Source organism: Patiria miniata, unplaced genomic scaffold (assembly GCF_015706575.1).
Source record: "Patiria miniata isolate m_02_andy unplaced genomic scaffold, ASM1570657v1 HiC_scaffold_6, whole genome shotgun sequence".
In the NCBI taxonomy this organism is placed as follows: Eukaryota; Metazoa; Echinodermata; class Asteroidea; order Valvatida; family Asterinidae; genus Patiria; species Patiria miniata.
The window spans coordinates 12,477,680-12,498,713 of NW_024037073.1; the positions used below are offsets into that span (position 1 = coordinate 12,477,680).

The following is a 21,034-nucleotide window of genomic DNA, read 5'->3' on the forward strand; positions in this document are numbered from 1 at the left end:
GAATGGTCACGGGCCCTAAAGAGCAGGAGTGTGACAATAAAATAAAGGCATGAAGTATCGTGAAAAAAGCTTTTCTAGTAGTCTCCAAACATACACTCTCCTATGTGTTTAATATGCATAAGAGTATACGCTTGTCTTAACTTCCTAAAATGACGCAATTAAACAAACCTGATGACTTCCTCTGTTGAAGAGTCGAAGCGGAAATTCCAGAATAGCGCCGCTGCAGGAGTGCGGCCCCTATGATCCTGACAGTTCAGGCAATTCTTGAACCCACTGGCATCTCTTTCTGGAAATGTTTTGACAGAAAAAGAAACACTGCAACTATAGTGCACTGAGTGATAAAATTTTGTGTATGGTCTAGGCAGGGGGAGGGGATTTTTTAGGCCGGGGGGGGGGGGGGGGGTGGTCTAGCTAGGTCTAGCTCATGTATAGCTTTGGCATCAGGAGATTTTTTTGCACCTTATTTGGTGGAAATATTTCCATTTTGTTTAAAGGGATTGTAACAATTCTGACGTTAGAGAAGATACTTACACCAGAGATGAAGTTGTGTTTTATTGAAAAAAAACCTGAAGAGTGTGCTCTTTGCCCACCTTGTAGGTAAACACAGTGGAGGTAGCATTTCACATTGATGTAAAGCACTGATGACTACCAGTGAACAAAATTTACATTTCCTTTTTGCATCGCCGTTTCTATGGATTGTGCACTCCGTGCTGAACGGTTACACAGGGAGAGTCACGGAAGACCATCTCGAGGGACGGAATGCATCAATTCATTTCAGACAGGACCTGGCACTCAAGCAACGCCACCATGTTTTTGAGCACATTTGGAATAAAAATTAGTTGTGCGTACTTTGTGCAGAGTGCTTGCAAAGCAGTACGCACAGAGTGGTCACTGCTCGTGCAGACTCATAGCGAGGCTACATTTGAAAGTCTTTCCATGATTATTTTCAAGAACCTATTCTAGTGGACAAAGCCTTGCAAACGACCCATGTTGTTGTAAGTTATACAGGTCGACTACAAAGTCAAGTTGGCACAGTAGTTGAGAATGAATTCTTAATAAAATATACAACCAACTTACCTGCAAATATCTTACAGAGTGCAAGGTTCTGGTTGGCAGCTGCGTAGTGGAGAGGAGTACAACCCTTGTCATCCCTGGCAAACAACTTCACGCCTCGGTCAAACAGGGACTTGGCAATCTAGTGGCAAAAATGTCACAACAATCATCAATATTGTTTCTTACCAGACCTATTTGACTTTCAATATCGTCAACATTGTAACGGTGTGAGCTGCCAACCTTTTACAAATTTCAAGAGCAATATGATCTCTCCACCTCATTCCACATGATTCGGTAATAATTTTTTTAATTTACTCAGTTTATGTGATTTGTTTGAGATTCAGTAAATAGAGCAGGATGGGTTTTTAAAAAAATTGTGACCAGAGGGAAATTTAAAAAATCTGCTCAAAGAAGCCACTAAATTGTTCATCAGAACCTTGATAATCTCCCTGATGGAGAATTAATGAGGACTTTCCACCAGGTACCAAGAAAATGCCTTTGAAAGTGCTAGATAGCTCAGCGAATAGAGTTCCCAAGTGATAGACAACAGGTTTGAGGTTTAAGTCCAAGCTCTGACATACGTTCGAGATCCCACAAAATGATTCTTAAAAACTTTTTTCCACTAAATAACTTTTCTTATGTCTATGAAAGAACATACTTGGCTTTCCATTAAGATAATTCACTCAGTTCGATATTCCGATGAAAATTTACACATGTTGACAGATCCCATTGATTTCAAGATTTGCTTCAAGGCTTGTAGCTAAAAGTCTGCTCCAGTGACCACAGAATGATTTTTTTTTTTGGGGGGGGGGGGTGGGGGGGTGTAGGGTGATATGGTTTGCAAGTTTTTACATTTGAAAAAATAAAATGATAATATTGAGATACATTTGACAAAATCTGAAGGACACAAGGTTACTCACCTGTTCATAGAGGCTTGACCAATTGGATGAGACGGCATGCATTGATAGCAGATGCAGTAAGCTACGAGCTCTACGATTGGTCTGTTGCAGTTTCGGGGCATCTCGCTGCTTGCGGATCATTGTGCTGGCCAACTGGAATTTCTGAGCCTCCAGGATAGCCTGCAAAGACAACAGTAAAAGTTGGAGAACAATTTTAGTAACAGCTTTACAGCATCAATGCCCCTTCATATTTCTACTTCGAGCAACCTTGAGCAATTTTGGAAAGAATGTAGTATCCAGACGCCACTTTTTTGGTTGTGTAACAAAGTCTATGGAGAGTCAAGTGAATTTTCAAGTATTTTCGAACAAAATTGGAAATGTTTCTCAGTCCCAGATTCATGTCTTTGCAACAAATTTGCAATGAGTGTCCTTTATTGAGATAATTTATGATGAAAAAAGTGGCGTCAGGATGCAATGTTCTTTCTGCAATTTTAACCGTTGGGAATCAGGTTTCAAATCACCACTCTGCAGGTACTTCAGATATAAGACCATAAAGAATCATGGTATCAAAAATCTGTCACACAATACAGTTATAAAATTATACGCAGCACACGGACTATTTTCAGCACTAGCAGTCCGAATATGTGGTATTTAAATCTTGTAATTGCTAAACAAAAAATTAAACCATTTGGAAATGTATTTTCAAAATTAAGTTTGAGGATAAATAAGAAGCTGAAGTGGTTTCACAAAGGCGCAAACATTAGAAGAAATAACCTGAGGATTATACACACAATGTGTAGAACTTGTAAGAGAACACAACAATGTCAAACAGCTGCCATAACTATTGCCACTTAAGTAGGATATGTCTTGTGATGCTTATCGTATCGTGACGTTAGTAATGTGGCTTCAGTCATATCATGAAGAATTTCATCATTACAGTGGAGATGCTGTGAACTGTAGCTATCATCTTCTTATAAGGAGACGTGCTGCACCCAATTTCACAAAGCGCTGTAACACGTCGCAACTCGCGACGCATCGTATACTCCATTTCACAAAACTTGCGATGTGTTGAACGCGTCGTGAGTTCCGTAACAACGGCTTAAAACACGTCGCAATTTACGACGTGTCTAGTGGTCATCGCAAAATGAGAAGAGTCCGTTCATAGCCAGTTTTATGCCCCCCCCCAAAAATATTCGGTCTCTGGTCAGACCAAAGTTCCGGATTTGACGCGGCCACGTGGCTTTTTTCTTTTCTTTTTTCTTTTTTTTCTTTTTTTTCTTTTTTTCTTCATGCTTGGATTGTACAGACAAGGTGGGTACTATTTTGCTTTTTTGGTGTCCTCATGTACATTGGTGTCCTCCATAATTTGCCTTGGTGCTTTCGATCATTTGCCTTGGTGCAATTTCCCATTCCTTGGTGCTCTTTGGTAAAAAAAAATGAGGAGGAGCGGAAATAGAGGGCACTGTTGGAGCTACCGTGGAACATTTTGGAAAAAAAAAAGATCGACCCGCATGATTAAAATCGACGCGCGCGCTGACCAGAGACCGACTTATTTTTTTTTTTGGCCTTATGCCATAAAAATACATAAACCAGACTACAATACCGAGACAAGGTGTGTAGAGTTGTAAATAGAAAAAGAAAAAATTATGAATTAGCCAGGAATATTGCAGTTGAAATTTCAAAGTAGCTATACAGTCAACTGAGAGCTTGATTTCATTTAAAATTGCATCACACGTCCGCCATTTTGCTTTACGTTTTTGAAAAATTCGAGAGATCCGAGGACTCTTTGTCGAATATCAGACGACTATTTACTGTACGCTGACTAAATACATAAAACAGTCACCGAGTTGTGCTACAAATACACCTACGACACGTCGCACCTACGACGTGTTTTGTGAAATGGATCGCAGGACGCGTTGCAGCTGCGACGCATCGTAGAGATATGACGCATCGCAGCGCTGCGATGCATCGTAAGTTACAATGAGTTTAACCCTTACCCTACTAGACCCTCCAACGCATGCCAATATGTGCCTCAAGAAAATCTCCTATGTTTTTTGCATGGCCCTCCAATATCTGCCATGTCATTTCAAGGGTAACTGGACAGGCACTCCAATACATGCCACAGAGAACAATGAGAGTCCTCTGATAACAAAGTGAGTGCCCCCAGCTGGTCAGTATCAGGCATCCTCCAGGGCCTCCAACTCCTGCCAATTGGAGCCTTCACTGTTAAATAAAACTATCTGCCAATAAACTGCAGCTGGAGGGCATTGGCATAACCAACTGACATGCAGTAAACTACCCTCAGAGAGTAAGGGTTAATGAAATCGGGTGCTGGACTCTCAACTGACCTGGATGATATTGATGTATGACAAGCCAAACTTCTGGAGTCTATCCATCATGAGGTAGACCACTCCCTGCCAGCCCTCCCAGACCACGGCTTGGAAGAAAGAAGCTTTGATGGGTGCCCGAGGAGGCTTGACTAGCGCCTTCCACTGCCAGAATCCAGCCTTGGGCTGGGCGTTGTTCTTCTGCTCCTCAAGTTCGGGAGGAACGTAGGTGACCGTAGTGTTGATGTTGGCTCCCTTCTGGATCAGCATGATAGCAACACTGTGTAGGGAGAGTTTGATTACAAGTAAGGAATTACAATTCGGGCGATTCACAATGCAGTGCGCCACCGAGAGTTTGCCATGGAGAGTCCATTTTTCAAGTTTACGGTGGACAAAACATGGCCAACTTGAATGAGTATCAGTAGACAACTTGAGCTAATATGTTATAGATTGGAGCATAGCGTTCTGCCGCCTATCAAAAGCACCATATTGATAAAAAGAAAAGGACAAATAGATCCTCGAATCATACGCTTACGAAACTACTGACCGAAAAAATTAACAATTTCAAATGTCCCACTCTTGGTGGCGCACTGCATTGTGAATCGCCCGAATTAGACAGGGACATTCAAGGTTTACAGAGATAGAAATAGCGAAAATCTACAAACAGTTTTGGAACAATGACGAATATATGAGAAATAAAGAATTTGAAGAATTTGTGTGACAGAGTAATTTATTGATACTTTACACGGAGAAAACCTGTGCCCCCTCCCCCTCCCACAAAGGAGAAACACAACCAATATTTACTGTGATGTCATCAGTAAAATAGCACATGGTTTGTGTGTATTGTTGTCCAGTCATGGACAGACCTCATTATGTGTGTGTCTATAGAGCTGTCTATGATGTCACAGTCAGTCATCAACATTTTCAGTCTAGAACCATGGCTTGAATGTGGCCAAGCATTGTCCAAATTTTGGTATGGTTGAAATTGTCCAGCCAAGAGCATTCAACACTAACAATGACCTCTATAAAGAATTCAGTTGGTGCTCACCTGTCATTGCCACCTAGGGCTGCCATTCCAAGGGGAGTGTTGCCGTTGTTGTCTTTGACGTTATAGTCCTTGATTCTCTGTAGAAATAACAGAAACGACATTTGATCAAAATCACTGGTTAAACCAGTTTAACCACTGTTGCATACATGTACCAGGTGCTTTTGCAGAGACATTTGAATGCAAATGCCCTCTAGAAGAACTTCAGAAAAACATCACAAAACTCACAGTCCTTATCGTCTGCTGTACATCCCAACAGATGTTTCTATTGATAACCAGCAATGTGACCAACTTTGGTAGGCTAGTCTTGACTAGTCAACTAGACTAACTCAACTATCAACTAGTGTGCCTTTAAAAGTCAAGGACTTTTTCCAGCAAAACCTCAGCTTTGTCTCCAGGAGATGTCTTAAGGAGATTTTTCGGCCCCTTGATACGGAAGACTCCAGCTCAATTTGGGTCCCTCCGATAGAACGTAAGAAACCATAACTACAAGGCTACACCCTGCTTCTAAAAGTGCCGAGAAGCAAATGAGAAGACAGTTTCACTACCTCTGCAAGATGCATAGCTGAGATGGTGGCCCCCCGGTAGGCAGCCCAATGCAGGGGGGTCTGTCCAAACTTGTCCTGGGTATCCACCTGCTGTGCCTTCATGGCATCTAAGAGCACGGTCACTATCTCAATGGGGTCTGTCTGTGTATTATCCCGGTGTCTGCATGTACATCAATAAAAAAGAAGAAGAAAAAGTAGTACAACAGTTATGTACTCTCCACAATAGTACCTCCTCAACGGTTACAAAGAGTGAGTTGGGGGGACCACTGGGGGGGGGGGGGGGGGGGGGACATTCGAACGCACTGCTGACGGCGCCCGACATTCATGCGAAGATGCTTTGGGTGTATTTTTGTGTACTTTGCGCCGTATATGCACGTGGTGTTTCCCTCCCATTCGGTCGGTCGACTGTGTTCACAAAACACTGTCTGCTGTTCTTGCAAGGAGTCCACAAACTACGCTTACAGTGACCTCAATACGAAGCCATTACAAAGATCAGATCAGACTCTCGTGCTGTCCATACTCAAAAGTGAATGCGCTTCAGTAATGTATGCAACATAATCATGAGGATTCATCCCACATTGCTTCTAACTCGGTTCGATGGATTCGGCTATGAAAGCTGAAAGAGTTACTTGGCACACCAAAACAATCTCAACAGAATTGCTGTGCCTTGAACGTGAGGAGGCACCATTCTCAATTCTGCACCAAAAATGTTGGATGACTTTTTGAAATTTAGTGTTTTGAACCAGAGGATAAATGATGAACTATTGTCTCTCCAACCCCACTGTTGCAGAGACAACTGTTGCTAAAACCCTTAAGCAGTAAGAAATAAAAACAAACTACAATGTTTTATCCAAAAATTCAATAAATTGCCGAAGAATGTGAAATTATTTTTTGAGGTATCAATCCTCACAACATATTTAAACTTCTTTTCATTTTCAAATGCAAAGTAAAGGGTATCCTTCCCAAAATGCTATTAACAAACTGCCGTCTTTCTTCGTAAAACTTTTGATTTCTGTGAAAAACTTGACAACTTTTCCGAGATGTCGTACCGGTCTATTTTCACAAATGCATAGTGGAGGGGCAGGCGTCCCCGTATGTCCTTGACGAAGACGTTGGCTTTCTTTTCAATCAGGAATTCCGTCATCTCTGTGGGTGTGTCAGCGCTGCCAGTGTCTGAGTTGACGGAGTAGTGAAGGGGCGTACGCTGCTTGGCATCGGCCGAGTTGACACTGGCCCCTGCCTGGATCAGGACACTGGCCGACTGCACGGCCTTGTTTACATCTGTCAAGAGAGATCATTCAGTGATTTTTTATTTAAGACCATTGAAGTGATTTTTCAACAAAGCAACAAATCTAATTTTATGTACAAACAGCTTAGCTCAGCATTAACAAGGCTAGGCTAATAAGGTTGAACAAAATCGTTGCACATTTATGATTTTTGACTTTGGTCGAGTGGTATGACAGCTGCACTAGAAAGCAGGAGGTCGTGGGTTCGAGTCCCACCCGAGTGATTTTTTCCAACTTTCACTCGTGAGGTAACACACTGAGTATACAGTGTTTAAACGTCGGTGAAGGGCAAAACCTATAATTTGATTTATATAACCCCGACGCAAAATTCCTTTTCATAAATACCTTTTCGGTCAAATAAAAATCAAAAGTTTTGGGTCCAAAAGTCAAACAAGTCAAAAATTATAAATTTCCAACGATTTTGTTCAACAATTTTACTTCATGTTTTTCTAAACATCCCTCTTTCTATATCATGGAATGTCCCTCTACAACTCATTACCTTATATGGAGATTGGCACACGCGTACTGCGCAATGTGGCACAAAACGCAGCTGTGCCAGTGTAGTGTGAATTTAGGACTATGAAATACTGACTCACTGGTAGTATTGCGCATGCTTACGCGAGGATTGTGAATGTTCAACCAATGAAACAGTAAAAGGCTCTGGCTTTCACAGGAGGCTAAATTTCATGGGACACTGGAAAAGTTTAAAGACCAGCCAACTGGCCTTTACCAACCATTTTAAACCGGCTATGTGACAGGCTCTCGACCAATAGGAATGGGTAAACTGTCTTAGGCATTTATGAATATCAGATCAAGACCAAGATACTATTTGCATTGACAAGACCTACCGTGGCCTGCTATGGTTGTACAGTGCAGGGCTGTCATCTCATACTTGCTGTCTTTGGCAGAGACGTCTGCTCCTTTGGCCACCAGGATTGGAATGAGGTCGTGCAGGCCAGCTCTGCACACAAACAGTGAAACGGCAGCAAGTTGTAGAATCACAAACAGGAGCTTTCATTTCATTATTCTTTATCTTTCTACAAGTGTTTTCTCTAAAAGAATTCTAAAGAGAAAGAGAACTGGTACAGTTTATGGGCCACAATGTCTATTTGGTTATTAACCCTAATCTTCCCAAATTCTCCAACATCCTCTTTGTATGAAATGAGGATTTCGAAAGATTGAGGCTGAATGGCAAAACTGTGTCACTTGATTTTGGAGGATGCATTATAACAAGGTCTTATAACAAGCTGCACCTTGTGTTGTTTATGCTGAGCCATGCATACGTTAGGCCTAGATTATTACTTGAAATCATTCACACTGCTTCGGGATTTTGCAGGATTGAGGCAGTGGTTACCCCTCCAATGAAAAAATTCAAGAAATAACGGAGGATTTGGGAGATTTAAGGCTGTATCCAATTTTTACAGGGAGGCAGTTGGAGGATTTTGCAGGATTGAGGTGGCATCCCAGCAAAAAAAAGCCTAAAGGGTTCGGGTTATTAAAGTTATTAACATACGTTATTTGGTAACATTTTTGGTTTGATTAATCAACAATCACTTTGTGAAAATAAAGGCCTCCTTTCAGAAGGCACAAGAACATGTGCCAAAAATGATTTTCACGCAAAATTTTCAAACAAAAACTTCAAGAATCCATACACAAAATTCTTCGACAAGGAAATTGGACATGTGCAAGAAGGGATATGCTTGGTACAAATAATATCAAGTCCAATGTTCTTTAGAAAGTAATTGAATATTAGGTATAATACCGGTGGTATATTGTGTATAATGTTGGTTATTGGAGGTTCCTTTGTCAGCATCATTTGTGTTAAATACCAACTGGCTCATAAGAATTGCAAAGACATGGCCGCTGAAAAAAAAAAAATGTTAAAAGAAAAAAAAATTGCCTCGTTTTTATTTTTTGATCGTTAAATCTTATGAATCCAAGGTTTGATGTTTACCACAAAAATTATATTGATGCCTTGTTTGAAATTAAACTTAACATCGAGTATTCTGAGCAATCTCAAAAAATAAAATTAACAAAATAAGCAGCTTGATTCTCAAGTTGTATCCAACACTGAAAACATTGGAATTCATGAGCAGTGAGCAATTCTTCATATTGTTTACAGCTTTTACCTCGCAGCCAAAATCAGTGGGGTTGCCTTGTCACCACGCTTGCTGGCTGTGAACAGGTTCACGTTGGCTCCCGCTTCAATCTGTATATGATGATAATAATAATAATAGCAGGTACTTACATAGCACTTTTTACTAAGATAAAGGCGGTTTACATCATTATTACCCCTGCTCATTGGGCCATTGAAACATTCCAAATACAATCTCAGCTCCCTGGGGAGTATACATACAGCTCAAGGCTGCCATTTCGTCGCAAAACAGCTACAATCAATCACAATAACCATCTCTGCCCTCCCAGGTACCCATTTACTCCTGGGTGGAGAGAAGCAATGAGTGACAAAGTGCCTTGCCCAAGGGCACACGCACCATAGCTGCAGGCTGGACTCTAACCCACAACCCGCAGAAAGAACCGCAGACTACGAATGCAATGCCCAAGACCACGAGGCAACGGCACTTCGCATGGAAAAACATGTCTGGGCTGCAGCCTTTTAGAAAGACTCTACTACAGAATCTTTACAGATGCTGTGGATAGTGCTGTGTTGCCAACTCCAGTGCACAATTTACAGTTCAGGATTAACCCAGTAGATAAAGCACTATGGGCGGCAACTGGAACTAAGTCAGGATCTTCAGTTTTTATGAGATTAAAACGGACGGAAATATAATTGGCACATCTGGGGCCAATTTCATAGAGCTGCTTAAGCACAAAAACGTCTTGCTTAATAAAATCAGGTTACCGGCCAAAACTCCATGCGATTGTTATGCTAAGTAAACAACAGCTAAATACCAGTTACAAGCAATGTACATCACATGGAGTTTTGGCCGGTAACCTAATTTTACTAAGCAATGTTTTTTCGTGCTTAAGCAAATTTTCTGCTTAAGCAGCTCTATGAAATTGGGCCCTGTTGGAGCAACGGAATATTGTCAATTATAATAGTTTCCTAATCACTGGAGAACATGAACTATTCTTCGTTTTCATTTGTACCCTCTGTAATTGTTCCAAACATAAAATTTGTCAATGTGGACACTCTGTGCGCACGCACACTTGGAAAATCAAACTGGCTTGTTTCGGCAGTGTTGTCACCAATTATGTACCTACCAATAGCTTGGAGCTGTCTTGTCTCTTGTGCAGTATGGCTCGTTGTAGGGGTGTAAAGCCACCTTTATCCAGAATGTCTAGCTTGGGCTTGGCCTTCAGGAGAATGGTCAAGGCCGGAATATTGCTGGCCAGCGACAACAGGTGGAGTGGACTGGCGCCCTCTACAGCAAGGGGAAAAAATATAGCAACGGTGGCAATGATAATTTTTAACCCAATTCTTTTTTTTTTTTGTATCCTAAATCCTTAAAAATCCAACACTATGTACAAAGACCCTTCCTTGAGAAAATTCCTCCCAGGATCAAAACATCTAGCCCTCTAGCTTTTTTTTGATTTTGCACATTTGCTGGATAGCTCAGTTGGGGACCACAAACATGGGGCTGGATAGCTTAGTTAGTTGAACACTGGAACGGCAATCTGTAGGTCGCAGGTTCACCCCTGCTCCAAGTCAATTTCTTTGTTCCAACTTTTTAAAATAATTATAATGCACCTAGTTAGTTTGCCTTTGTGGTTGATTGGTAAATTTATGATACACAGTAAACAGTGTAATGTTTCTGTTGTGGTGCTATTGCATTGCTAGGAATCGAGGTGTTAATCTCAGATGTCAGTGGGTCACTACTGACCAGGGCCCAATTTCATAGCGCTGCTTAACAGCCGACTTTGTGCTTACCGAGCCTTCATCTATTTCATGGAAACCGTTAAGCAGTAAGCACAGCAAAAGCACGCTTAACCCCAGAAGAAAACTTTGCTTAAATCAATGACGTAACAACAGAAATCTCCATGCGCGCGCAACCGTTAGCATGAAATAGTGATAAGCAGCAGCATGATTTTCTGCTATAGTAAGCTCAACTTTTCTGCTTACTGTTAAGCAGTGCTATGAAATTGGGCCCAGCTGGGAGTATGGGTAACCAGTAGATGGGCTGGTAGTTTGTGCATGCATTGTGTGATACCCATCTGAGAATGATGCACACTGGGAATTAGCTATCGTTTCTTGACAGGTTCGTAAATTGACAAATGAAAGCAATATGTTCAGGCCATGAATATGTATGAGGGGTACAAATTACAACTACTAGCAAATGACTCACCACATTGCTGTGCGTCTTTGCCCTTCCCGCTTACTACGACAGCGTTGACGTCTGATTTGGCAACTTCAATAAGAGCCTAGAAAAAGAGCAAGACAAAAGTTTAATACCAAGGAGGTACGGTTTGAAGGACTCAGTGAAAGGAGAAGATGGAGGGAAGATTCAAACCAAACTCATCCCTTTGACGATAATAAAAAAAGGGTATGTAAAATTCTAATCTATGTACACATCAATGAGCACATTTTCCAAAAAGGCCCAATAAAGCTATTTCAAAACCTGATTTGGGTCTAATGTTTGTGTGACAAATGAGTACTTTTTTTCAATATCGGTTCTTGGAACCAGTTGGGTTTAACACTATTAATAGTTTATGTTTGGTGCAGGTGTATGCAGACTTTTAGCCTCAACTGTACATGCTATTTTGCCATTATCTTAAAACCAACAAACCCTCATTTTCACCGCTGCCCAGTTCTGTCGCATTTTGCCAGAACACTTCACATATACAGTGATTTTTTTCCAAAGTATACTCAGGCATGCCACTGGGAATTTAGAAAAACGAGGAAACTCCAAACCACACAAGAGGTTGTACAGTACTTTACAATTTGTAATGACATTCATGAGAAGTAAAAAACGAGGATATCAGCGGATCCAAGGAAAAGTTACATGCCTGTTACTTGAATATGATGATAACATTTCTTTGTCAGGTCAGGTGCCTTATCAAATGTCTGAGATTTTACTTAAGGTGGTTAGTATGTTAGCTTACTTTGAACATGCTGAGGAAATTCTGCAAGGTCTTTCCATCCTGTAATGCAGAAAAGAGAAAAAACCTGATAATTATGGCCGTTTAAAAATGTTCAGCAATTAAAAAGCAATCGGTAGAACAAAACAGGATTGCATGTATGATTAACAAAATTCATACATGTCAGATATAATAAAGACAGGAACAAAGTGGACCCAATCCATATAATGATGCTTATATGGAATAACTGCTGACAAGTTTTATATTATTAGCGGCCTGACAATCGCTCAGTTCTTGCATGGTAGACTAGTCCACTACTCCTTGTCAGTATCGATAATGAAGGGACTGGGGTTCTACTTGCACGACCAATCCGTTTATTGTCAAAGGGCAAATCCAAATTAATTGCCTTTTTTAATAGTTGTAGCCAACCAAAACTTTTTTCTTTGAAATAGAACATACAAGTTAAAAATTGCAAGAGGAGAAACGATAAACTTTGTCGAAGAACACAGACAAGTTGCAAATACCAGTTAAAGATTGATTATCATGGCAGTAATAAAAGCACAAAATGTGCATGGCAGGAAAACAAAAACCAGAAGAGTCGGCAAAACCTTAAGCCGGCCTCAGATCGACCTGCAATTTGGTTGCACTGGGCGGAACCGTCGGTAGCTAAACACAAAACTAAGAAACGGTGTGATTATCGTGGCACAAGCGGCATCTTGACACAGAACAGTGGCAACCATGCTCGTGTCAACCACAACGCGACAATGAACCCGTGGAACAGAGGCTACCACATGACTTGTTTGAAATGGCGGCGCACAATGATCATGAAACTATTCCACAAGCTGATCATGCCGATAGGTTACACAAGAAAAATAGATGATCTGGATGTCGTAACCACACACACATTGACTGTGATTGATTCCCACCTGTTGGGAACAAGTTCCTTCATAGCGCAGAAGTTGACAATTTTTAACCTTTGAGACTCTTAATTTTTTTAGTGACAGCTGATATCGATCGTTTTTCTTGGTATAGTTACACTCAGGTTGCAAATAAATCAGTGGTAGACAGTGCCACACGGTCGTACTTCGTTGGACAATTTATCAGCCGGTTTTTGTATGATTTATTTCATCCTTTGGGCTGGGAAATAGTAGTCGTGAGTATCACCCGTTATCCAGGAGCCCAGACTCCTGTCTAACGTCTGATATATCAAAGCATGCAGTTTATACGATCTCGCGCCTCAGCCATTCGGAGTTGACTTTACTAAATCGTGACGTCATTTCATTCCCAAATCAGGACTAAATGTTTGATTAGTCAATTTGAATGCAGTGTTTTGTTATACAACAGCCGGGCGTGTATAGCCTAACACAATAAAGAGCGCGTGACACAGCCTTTGTTGCTGTGTCTAGGTTTTTTATTTATCCATGTCTATGCAAGACAACGGGTCAATGACCGAAGAAAGCGCCCGCTGATTGGTCAAAACCTAGAGGTCAAGATGCGATTGTCTTTCATAACTAATCAGCGAATCTGCTCAATGTTATAGACCATGGCTCAGCTTGCATTTTATTCAACGAGTGATTGCAAATCTCACATACTGACAAACCGTCTTTGCTTTTTTTTTGGGGGGGGGGGGTCTTTTCCACTTTTTTCAAAGTACTTAAAAGTACCTGGTGTGATTTGTGATGACAATAACAGATCCAATTCAATACAATTCACTGCAACATTTATTTCTATTCAATCATAAGCTTGAATTGAAATCAAAAGGCATGTACAATGAGAGAAATCAAAGAAATATACTTATATAGGAACAAATAAACCAAAACGGGAAAATTAATTAACAGCAATATTCGGCAAAAATAAGGTAGAAAAGAAGATCCTCACCTTTATCTGAGGTGTTCTTCTTGACATCTGAGGTGCTCTGTATCCAAATCCTCTGTGATGGACTGGCACTTTAGTCTTCGGCTTTGTAGGGAATCAAAAACAGAAACAAAATGTGAATAAAACACTAGATTCAGACATCTTCTCCCAAAAGAATCTTGAGCAACTTCCTTCAAGCATTTGGGTGATAAGACTGGTGATAAAAACATTGACAGACACACAAGTCTTGAAGTTTTGTACTGTGAATTTTGGACATCACAGCAACAAAGGTGTGTTTTTGTACGGTGGGCGAGGACACAAGGGTTTCTTTTTCGGTCCAAAGTCTCAGTAAACTACTAAAACACAAAAAGACTTCATCTGTTAATTCTTAAGTATCTATTATCCTCAATTCAGAACCATTTAAAGTTGTCAAATTGTTGTGAACCTGTAATGCACCTGCACTAGCAACCATGAGGACGAGGATATGAGTCTCACCTAAACAGCTTGTGTAATTTTGCACACAAGCTCTCGAACAGCTGTGAGTACACAGTACTTATAAACTTTTTTTTCCTGGAGAGGGCAAAAGCATTGATTGGAATGCAGAGGCGTATTTAAGTGGGGAGACATGCTTCCATCCCCCTAGAAGAGTTGAAAAGGAAATTACAAATAGATGCTTCACAGCTTTGTTGACCTGGTGTTTGCAAATATTGTGGGGCTGGACCCGTCAGCAAAATCCCGCAAAAGCCAGGAAGTATTCCTCCAGTTTCTTCCTACACACTGCCTCGCTAAGGAACTCCTTACCTGTGTCTTGTTTTCCAGTTGATTTTCAACTGTCCCAGTTCAAGCATAACTTCAATACTTATCTTTGTACATAAAGTATTTTTTTCTTTCTCTCAGATTTCCTTTTCTATTCCTTCTTTGTGTAGCCCTCACCTTGAGTGGCCCTTAAATAGGACCTTGTGATGGGCGACTCTCATAAAAAGCTACAGCAAAACGTACATCTCCCTTATAGGGGGAAGATGCTCACAAAAAAACCAACTCCAAAATCAAGTCTCAAATACTTGCTACCTACTTGAAAATTAGCAATGATGCATCTGAGTAGTGGAGTTTGACCGTGTTTATCAACTGTTTTGGCCGCCTCCTCTAAGGATATAACCTTCTTCTTCTTGGCTGGCTCCTCAGAGTCATCGTCCTCCTCCATTGGTTCTTCGGGCTGTTTGTCAAACTGTTAGAGCAGATAACGAGACTTTAATGCAACCTTGCAAAATGGAATCCCCACTATTTTTTCTTGCAAAGTTGTAATCTGATGTAAACAAAAGTTTGTCACAATTCAAATCACAAGTTAAATCACAGGTATGTTTTGAAGTAGAAACCCTGCCAAACGCAGCAACATGCAACACTTGTCCAAGTGACAAGCCTGCCCAGTGCAGCAAGATCCATCAGGCCAAAAGTCTCAAGGCCAAAGTGCCTCAGAGTCTGTGGTCACCGAATGCAGCAGGATACAACTGTGGCATTGTTGAATAGGACTAGCTCTCAATGTTTCAGTACTGGCCATTGATGCACTGGTGTTGGTAGCTGAATGCATCAAAGTGCATCAGACTTTTCCACCTGATGCACTGTGCTGCGTCTGGCAGGGTTAGGGTTACAAAGGAATGCATTCTCATGTGGATGGACAGGGTACATACTGTCTGAAATAATATGTCAAAATCAGACTTTTCTGGGCAAAAAGTCAAAAATGAGATTTTTGCTTATTGTTAAAATATGTACTTTTTCCTTTTAATAGGTGGTTTAATTTTGAAACCGGTCATTCCTGGGCAAAGTTATGCTATTTTGAAGTTAATCGTGTCGAAAAGTAAAAAACGGAGAAACGGCAGTTATAAGTTGGGGTCTATTTTAAGACCTGTTTCAAGTGACTTTTCTTTAACTGATATACCTTAACAAATCATCAAAAATACTATACTTAGAGTTCAAATTAGGGTTTCAAACTATATATATTATTATATTTAAGACATGTTCAGGATTACAAATATGCAAAAATTAAGAAATCCAAAAAAATCATCCCCAACATCATTTTTTTGGCCCTATCTTAATTTCAACCTGTGAACAGAAGCGTCTGCTTTTTTGACAGAACAGGTCACATATTGACATAGCACTCTCACAACCTGTTCTTTTAGAACCAACACTTCTACACAGAGGAGATTTCTTTTCACATGGTGTCGCCCGCGAACCACATTGTTACAATAAGGAATGCCTCTGTCACATTTCATATGAACAGCTTGTGAACTTAACGTATGACTTGTGAGTGACTGAGGAAGACTTATGTGCTTGGCAACAATACACTATTTCTTCACTGAACGAAGAACCGAATAAATGCTAGTCTTGGTTCTTAGACATCCTTTGCGGTGTGGTGTTTCAGCGTGCCCGGGTAAGTGGACTACCCAGCGATCCACCAAAGTGGGCGCCCTTTACACAAGCCAACACAAGCAGCAAAGGAAGCCTGGGGAATCTCGTGCCATCAGTATGTTACCCGATTAACAGTTTTCCAACCATTGTTTTTGTTTCCACCAGTGCGCATGCGCTATTATTCCTGTTAAATTATGCATATTAGGTCACGCCCTACTCCAGTGCGAGATTCCAAAGACGTTCCTTGAGCGCAGTTTGTCTAGCGAGTCAGGTTGGTAGATGGGAACAGAAAGCCCTCTATCGGGACAATATGCGAAATTCATGCAGCTGCGCGGTACAAAAGCTGTACCTTCTATCGTAAATTACCCCACTAAGAACATCTCGCACCAAGACTAAACACATGCTGAAACAACGGAATGCAAACCCCAATGCTTACCGTTTTGGCGATGGTTGGGAGTAGCACACCCAGGTCGTTGTGGGTGCAGCGGGTGGCCATGATGTGCAGTGCATTGTCGCCATCCCCTGCCACATCCAGGGATAAGCTACAACCTTTGTCCAAGAACAATTGCACCAGCTCCATGCAGAAATTATCCTGCAAAATAAATCAATAAATTGCAAAAACACACAGATATAAAAAATGTTGAGCTCCATCTCCCCCCCAAAAAAAATAATGGAAAAAACAATTGTAACTTATTTTGAGATGCTGGTGTTCAACATGAAAAGAATATGCTTTTCTAGCACCTTTACAAGTACTGCTTATGGCACCACATTGAGAAACTCTTATCTGATACCCCTTAAGCACCCACAAAAAAGTATCTGGTTTCTGGTCAGTATGTATAAGCTTTATGTGACCTCTCTGGGCTCCCATATATTTTGCACTAAATTTAGTCAGGCACCAATTGCAGATGGTGTTGTAATTTTGTAACTGTGCGTCTGGAAGCCAGACTGAGGGAACGATGGTCGTGTATCTGGAACCTGTAAACGCTTTTGAATTAGCGCAATATGTAAGGGAGCAGACAAATGACCAGCCTGGCAGCATATGCACAGTGTCGCTGTATAGTCTGATGTTACCGTTTTCTCTGAAAAACCTTTCCCTTCTAGATCACCATCAAATTTTCTTGAATTTCCCTGTTTTGTGGAGTTTTTCCAAATTCCCTTAGTTTCAATTCCCTTAGTTTTCCCTGACTGGTAAAATGAAAACTTATTTTTAAACTTTCCCTTATTCATCTATTATAGTTAAAGCTATAGTCCATCATTTGCAGCCATCCTGAAAAACAAACTTGGTTGAAAGATAGTAAGGGAACTAAACTCCCTGTGAAATTATTCTTTCTGGGAAGCTGTCATTTTGAAGTAATCAACGAAAGAAGGCATTTCCAACGGTGATTCTTAAGACGCACCGTAGGAAAATTTAAATTAGTAGTTCGTTTTGTTAATCAGCACAGCGCGCACAAGTATTGGAACGACGCACACGCGCGCGCGGTTGTTATAATTCGTCGGATCAGTGCGCAACGTCGCGTATAGCTGCAATTCAAAACAATTCAAAACATGATTCAGTAACTTTTGATTTGAAATTGAGATCTTAGAATGCTGTTTTTCTCGGAATGTACAGCTGAAGCTTAGCTGAGACTTCATCAGGTTAGTTGCTCAGTATCCTTCATTAGATTTTGAACTCTTTTGTTGCTTCAAAACGAACAAAATGCACACATTACAAATGATGGACTGTAGCTTTAAATATTAACCCACATTTTAATCATTTTGTAACGTTTGTGTGGAAAATAAAGTAAAGTAAAGTAAATTTCCAGAATGGCTGGGAGTAATGGAAAAACGCCATGTCCCACATCACTCGGCAAGTATCAAGGGAAGGCATTCTCAGCTATCATGTGCCCCCTGACATGTTAAAACCCCCCATGTCAGATATCCAGGCTATTCAATGATTGCTCCAGTGTACCTGCTGCAGGGCCAGGTTAATGGGTGTCTTGCCCTCCTTGTCCTTGACCGTGGCATCACAGCCTTTCTCCATCAGTAGCTTGGCTACGTCCAGTATAGCATTCTTCTGAGCTTCTTTCTCTGCTTCCTACAAAGATAAATGTATGACAAAAGAGTTGTACAATAATCTTCTTAAAGTTGCGTTCCCTCTGCGCTTCAAAAAATTCAATTTTTTTTTTTCCGTTACTAAATTTTTAACTTGCATGTTATATTCCCACCAAAATACACCTAATTTTCCTTTTTTGGATGTATCAAAATCTATGGGGGAAATAGGGTTTTTGTCTTGTTGATAACCCTTGACTGTATGATGTTCAATGGTGTTGCTGCTTTCTTACATAGTGGAGAATTTTGAAAAGCTTCTTCGAAAAAGTGCCACAGACTTAGGGCTTAAAGGTAGAGTCCATCATTTGTAATTTGTGCATTTTGTTCGTTTGAAGCAACAAAAGAGTTCAAAATCTAATGAAGGATACTGAGCAACTAACCTGATGAAGTTTCAGCTAAGCTTCAGCTGTACATTCCGAGAAAAACAGCATTCTAAGATCTCAATTTCAAATCAAAAGTTGCTGAATCATGTTTTGAATTGTTTTGAATTGCAACTATACGCGACGTCGCGCACTGATCCGACGAATTATAACAACCGCGCGCGCGTGTGCGTCGTTCGAATACTTGTGCGCGCTGCGCTGAATAACAAAACGAACTACTAATTTAAATTTTCCTACGGTGCTTCTTAAGAATCACCGTTGGAAATGCCTTCTTTCGTTGATTACTTCAAAATGACAGCTTCCCAGAAAGAATAAATTCACAGGGAGTTTAGTCTCCTTACTATCTTTCAACCAAGTTAGTTTTTCAACAATAATTACGCCAGTTACTTTTCGGATAGCTGCAAATGATGGACTATAGCTTTAAGAGTTTTCACTTCGTGAAGATTTGTGAAACCCTGAGAATTAAGATATGGGAGTTTTTGAGAAGTACGAATTCCATATTCAAGATACATGTGCATACTACACTTTGCCGTGCAAAATCATGAGGAAATACCAACAACCAAATGCATTGCCTTGCCTTTATTTTTGGATGTGTTTGAGGTTGCATAAGAGACGATACCAATGTTGTTAATGCTAAACATTTTATTTTGGCCATCACTGACGAAGATCTGTAAGTTTTTTTGTGTCCACATTCTGAGAGATACTTACATCACCTCGATCAGGCATCCCACCGGCAGCCAAGTAGTGAAGCTGTTGCAGGAAAAAACACAAAACAAAAAAAATCTATCAATCATGCTTGAAATATGTACTAAGCTATAATGGGCTCTTAAAATAAATTTGGGGTCCAAAGTGTGACATTTTTCCCGTCCCTGTTACCTTGGTACTTTGTTATTTGCCATTCAAGCATCTTTAAGAATGACTTCAAATGATTGTTTATTTGTTGAGTAGGTAGTTTGCTATTCACAATCACTCTTGGAGGATGACTGCATTAAGGAGTGCATCAGAATTATACAATCATAGATGTCAGATGTAACAGGGACAGGAAAAAAAGTGGACCCCAAATTTATAGAATGACCCATATGGTGACAAACCGAAGCCGTTGCTGCCGTTCATGCAATACCTACGCTAAAATGCAACGGCTTGTGCTCTTCAGTAAAAGGTTGTTGTTGTAGTCAACCCAATCATAAGACAAATTACGAGTCACATCACAATAACACGGGTGAACAACAACAAAGAAATGTCTGTGACACAGTTCATTTGAAGAGTTATCAACTTGACTAGAAACTGGAGGAACTTGAGATGGACTTGTGATGGGTTTGTGATGGACTTGTGATGGGTTTGTGATGGACTTGTGATGGGTTTGCGATGGACTTGTGGTGGGTTTGTGATTGACTTGTGATGGGTTTGTGATGGACTTGTGATGGGTTTGTGATGGACTTGTGATGGGTTTGTGATGGACTTGTGATGGGTTTGCGATGGACTTGTGGTGGGTCTGTGATGGACTTGTGATGGGTTTGTGATGGACTTGTGATGGGTTTGTGATGGACTTGTGATTGGTTTGTGATGGACTTGTAATGAGTTTGTGATGGACTTGTGATGGACTTGCCATTACTTGCAAGGAACGTAGTCCAATTCATGGAGATACTAAGCAGAAAATTTTGCTTAGCCGAGACCCAGAAACAAGCAGTAGACATCTGGGCCAAATATAATAGCGCTGCTTAACAGTTAGCAGAAAAGTTGTGATTACTATAGCAGAAAATCATGCTGCTGCTTAAGCACTACTTCATGGCACGGACGTGCTCACACATGCGCGCGCATGGAGCTGTCTATTGTTACGTCACTGATTTAAGCAATTTTTTCCACAAGGTTTAAACATGCTTTTGCTGCGCTTACTGATTACGGTCTCCATGAAAAAGACGGAGGCACTATTAGCACAAAATCAGCTGTTAAGCAGCGCCATGAAATTGGGCCCTGATGGCATTTTGCTTGGTCACCTGATATTGCATGGCAAATGTATTCTGCGCTTACCAAATTTTTACGCTCAGCAGCATCATGAAATGAACCCCTGACTACAACTCATGCTTCTTTTTGAGTCATGTTTTGAATTGCGCTCG

At 40.7% G+C, this 21,034-nt stretch overlaps 1 protein-coding gene across 2 annotated transcripts in view; it reads right to left on the reverse strand.

Moving 5' to 3' along the window:
* The window catches only part of LOC119742986 (poly [ADP-ribose] polymerase tankyrase-like), a 72,595-nt gene that overhangs the window by 32,494 nt on the left and 19,067 nt on the right, over window positions 1-21,034 (reverse strand). For both annotated transcript variants that reach the window (XM_038219282.1, XM_038219283.1), the window contains exons 18-34: window positions 19,629-19,670; window positions 18,401-18,526; window positions 16,889-17,044; window positions 15,122-15,274; window positions 14,074-14,154; window positions 12,220-12,258; window positions 11,463-11,538; window positions 10,381-10,541; window positions 9,288-9,367; window positions 8,007-8,119; window positions 6,922-7,153; window positions 5,873-6,032; window positions 5,328-5,404; window positions 4,301-4,559; window positions 1,974-2,132; window positions 1,078-1,195; window positions 169-286 (exon numbers count right to left, since the gene is read on the reverse strand). In XM_038219282.1, the coding sequence (XP_038075210.1) occupies window positions 169-286; window positions 1,078-1,195; window positions 1,974-2,132; window positions 4,301-4,559; window positions 5,328-5,404; window positions 5,873-6,032; window positions 6,922-7,153; window positions 8,007-8,119; window positions 9,288-9,367; window positions 10,381-10,541; window positions 11,463-11,538; window positions 12,220-12,258; window positions 14,074-14,154; window positions 15,122-15,274; window positions 16,889-17,044; window positions 18,401-18,526; window positions 19,629-19,670 (2,150 nt within the window). The remainder of the gene's footprint in view (window positions 1-168; window positions 287-1,077; window positions 1,196-1,973; window positions 2,133-4,300; window positions 4,560-5,327; window positions 5,405-5,872; window positions 6,033-6,921; window positions 7,154-8,006; window positions 8,120-9,287; window positions 9,368-10,380; window positions 10,542-11,462; window positions 11,539-12,219; window positions 12,259-14,073; window positions 14,155-15,121; window positions 15,275-16,888; window positions 17,045-18,400; window positions 18,527-19,628; window positions 19,671-21,034) is intronic.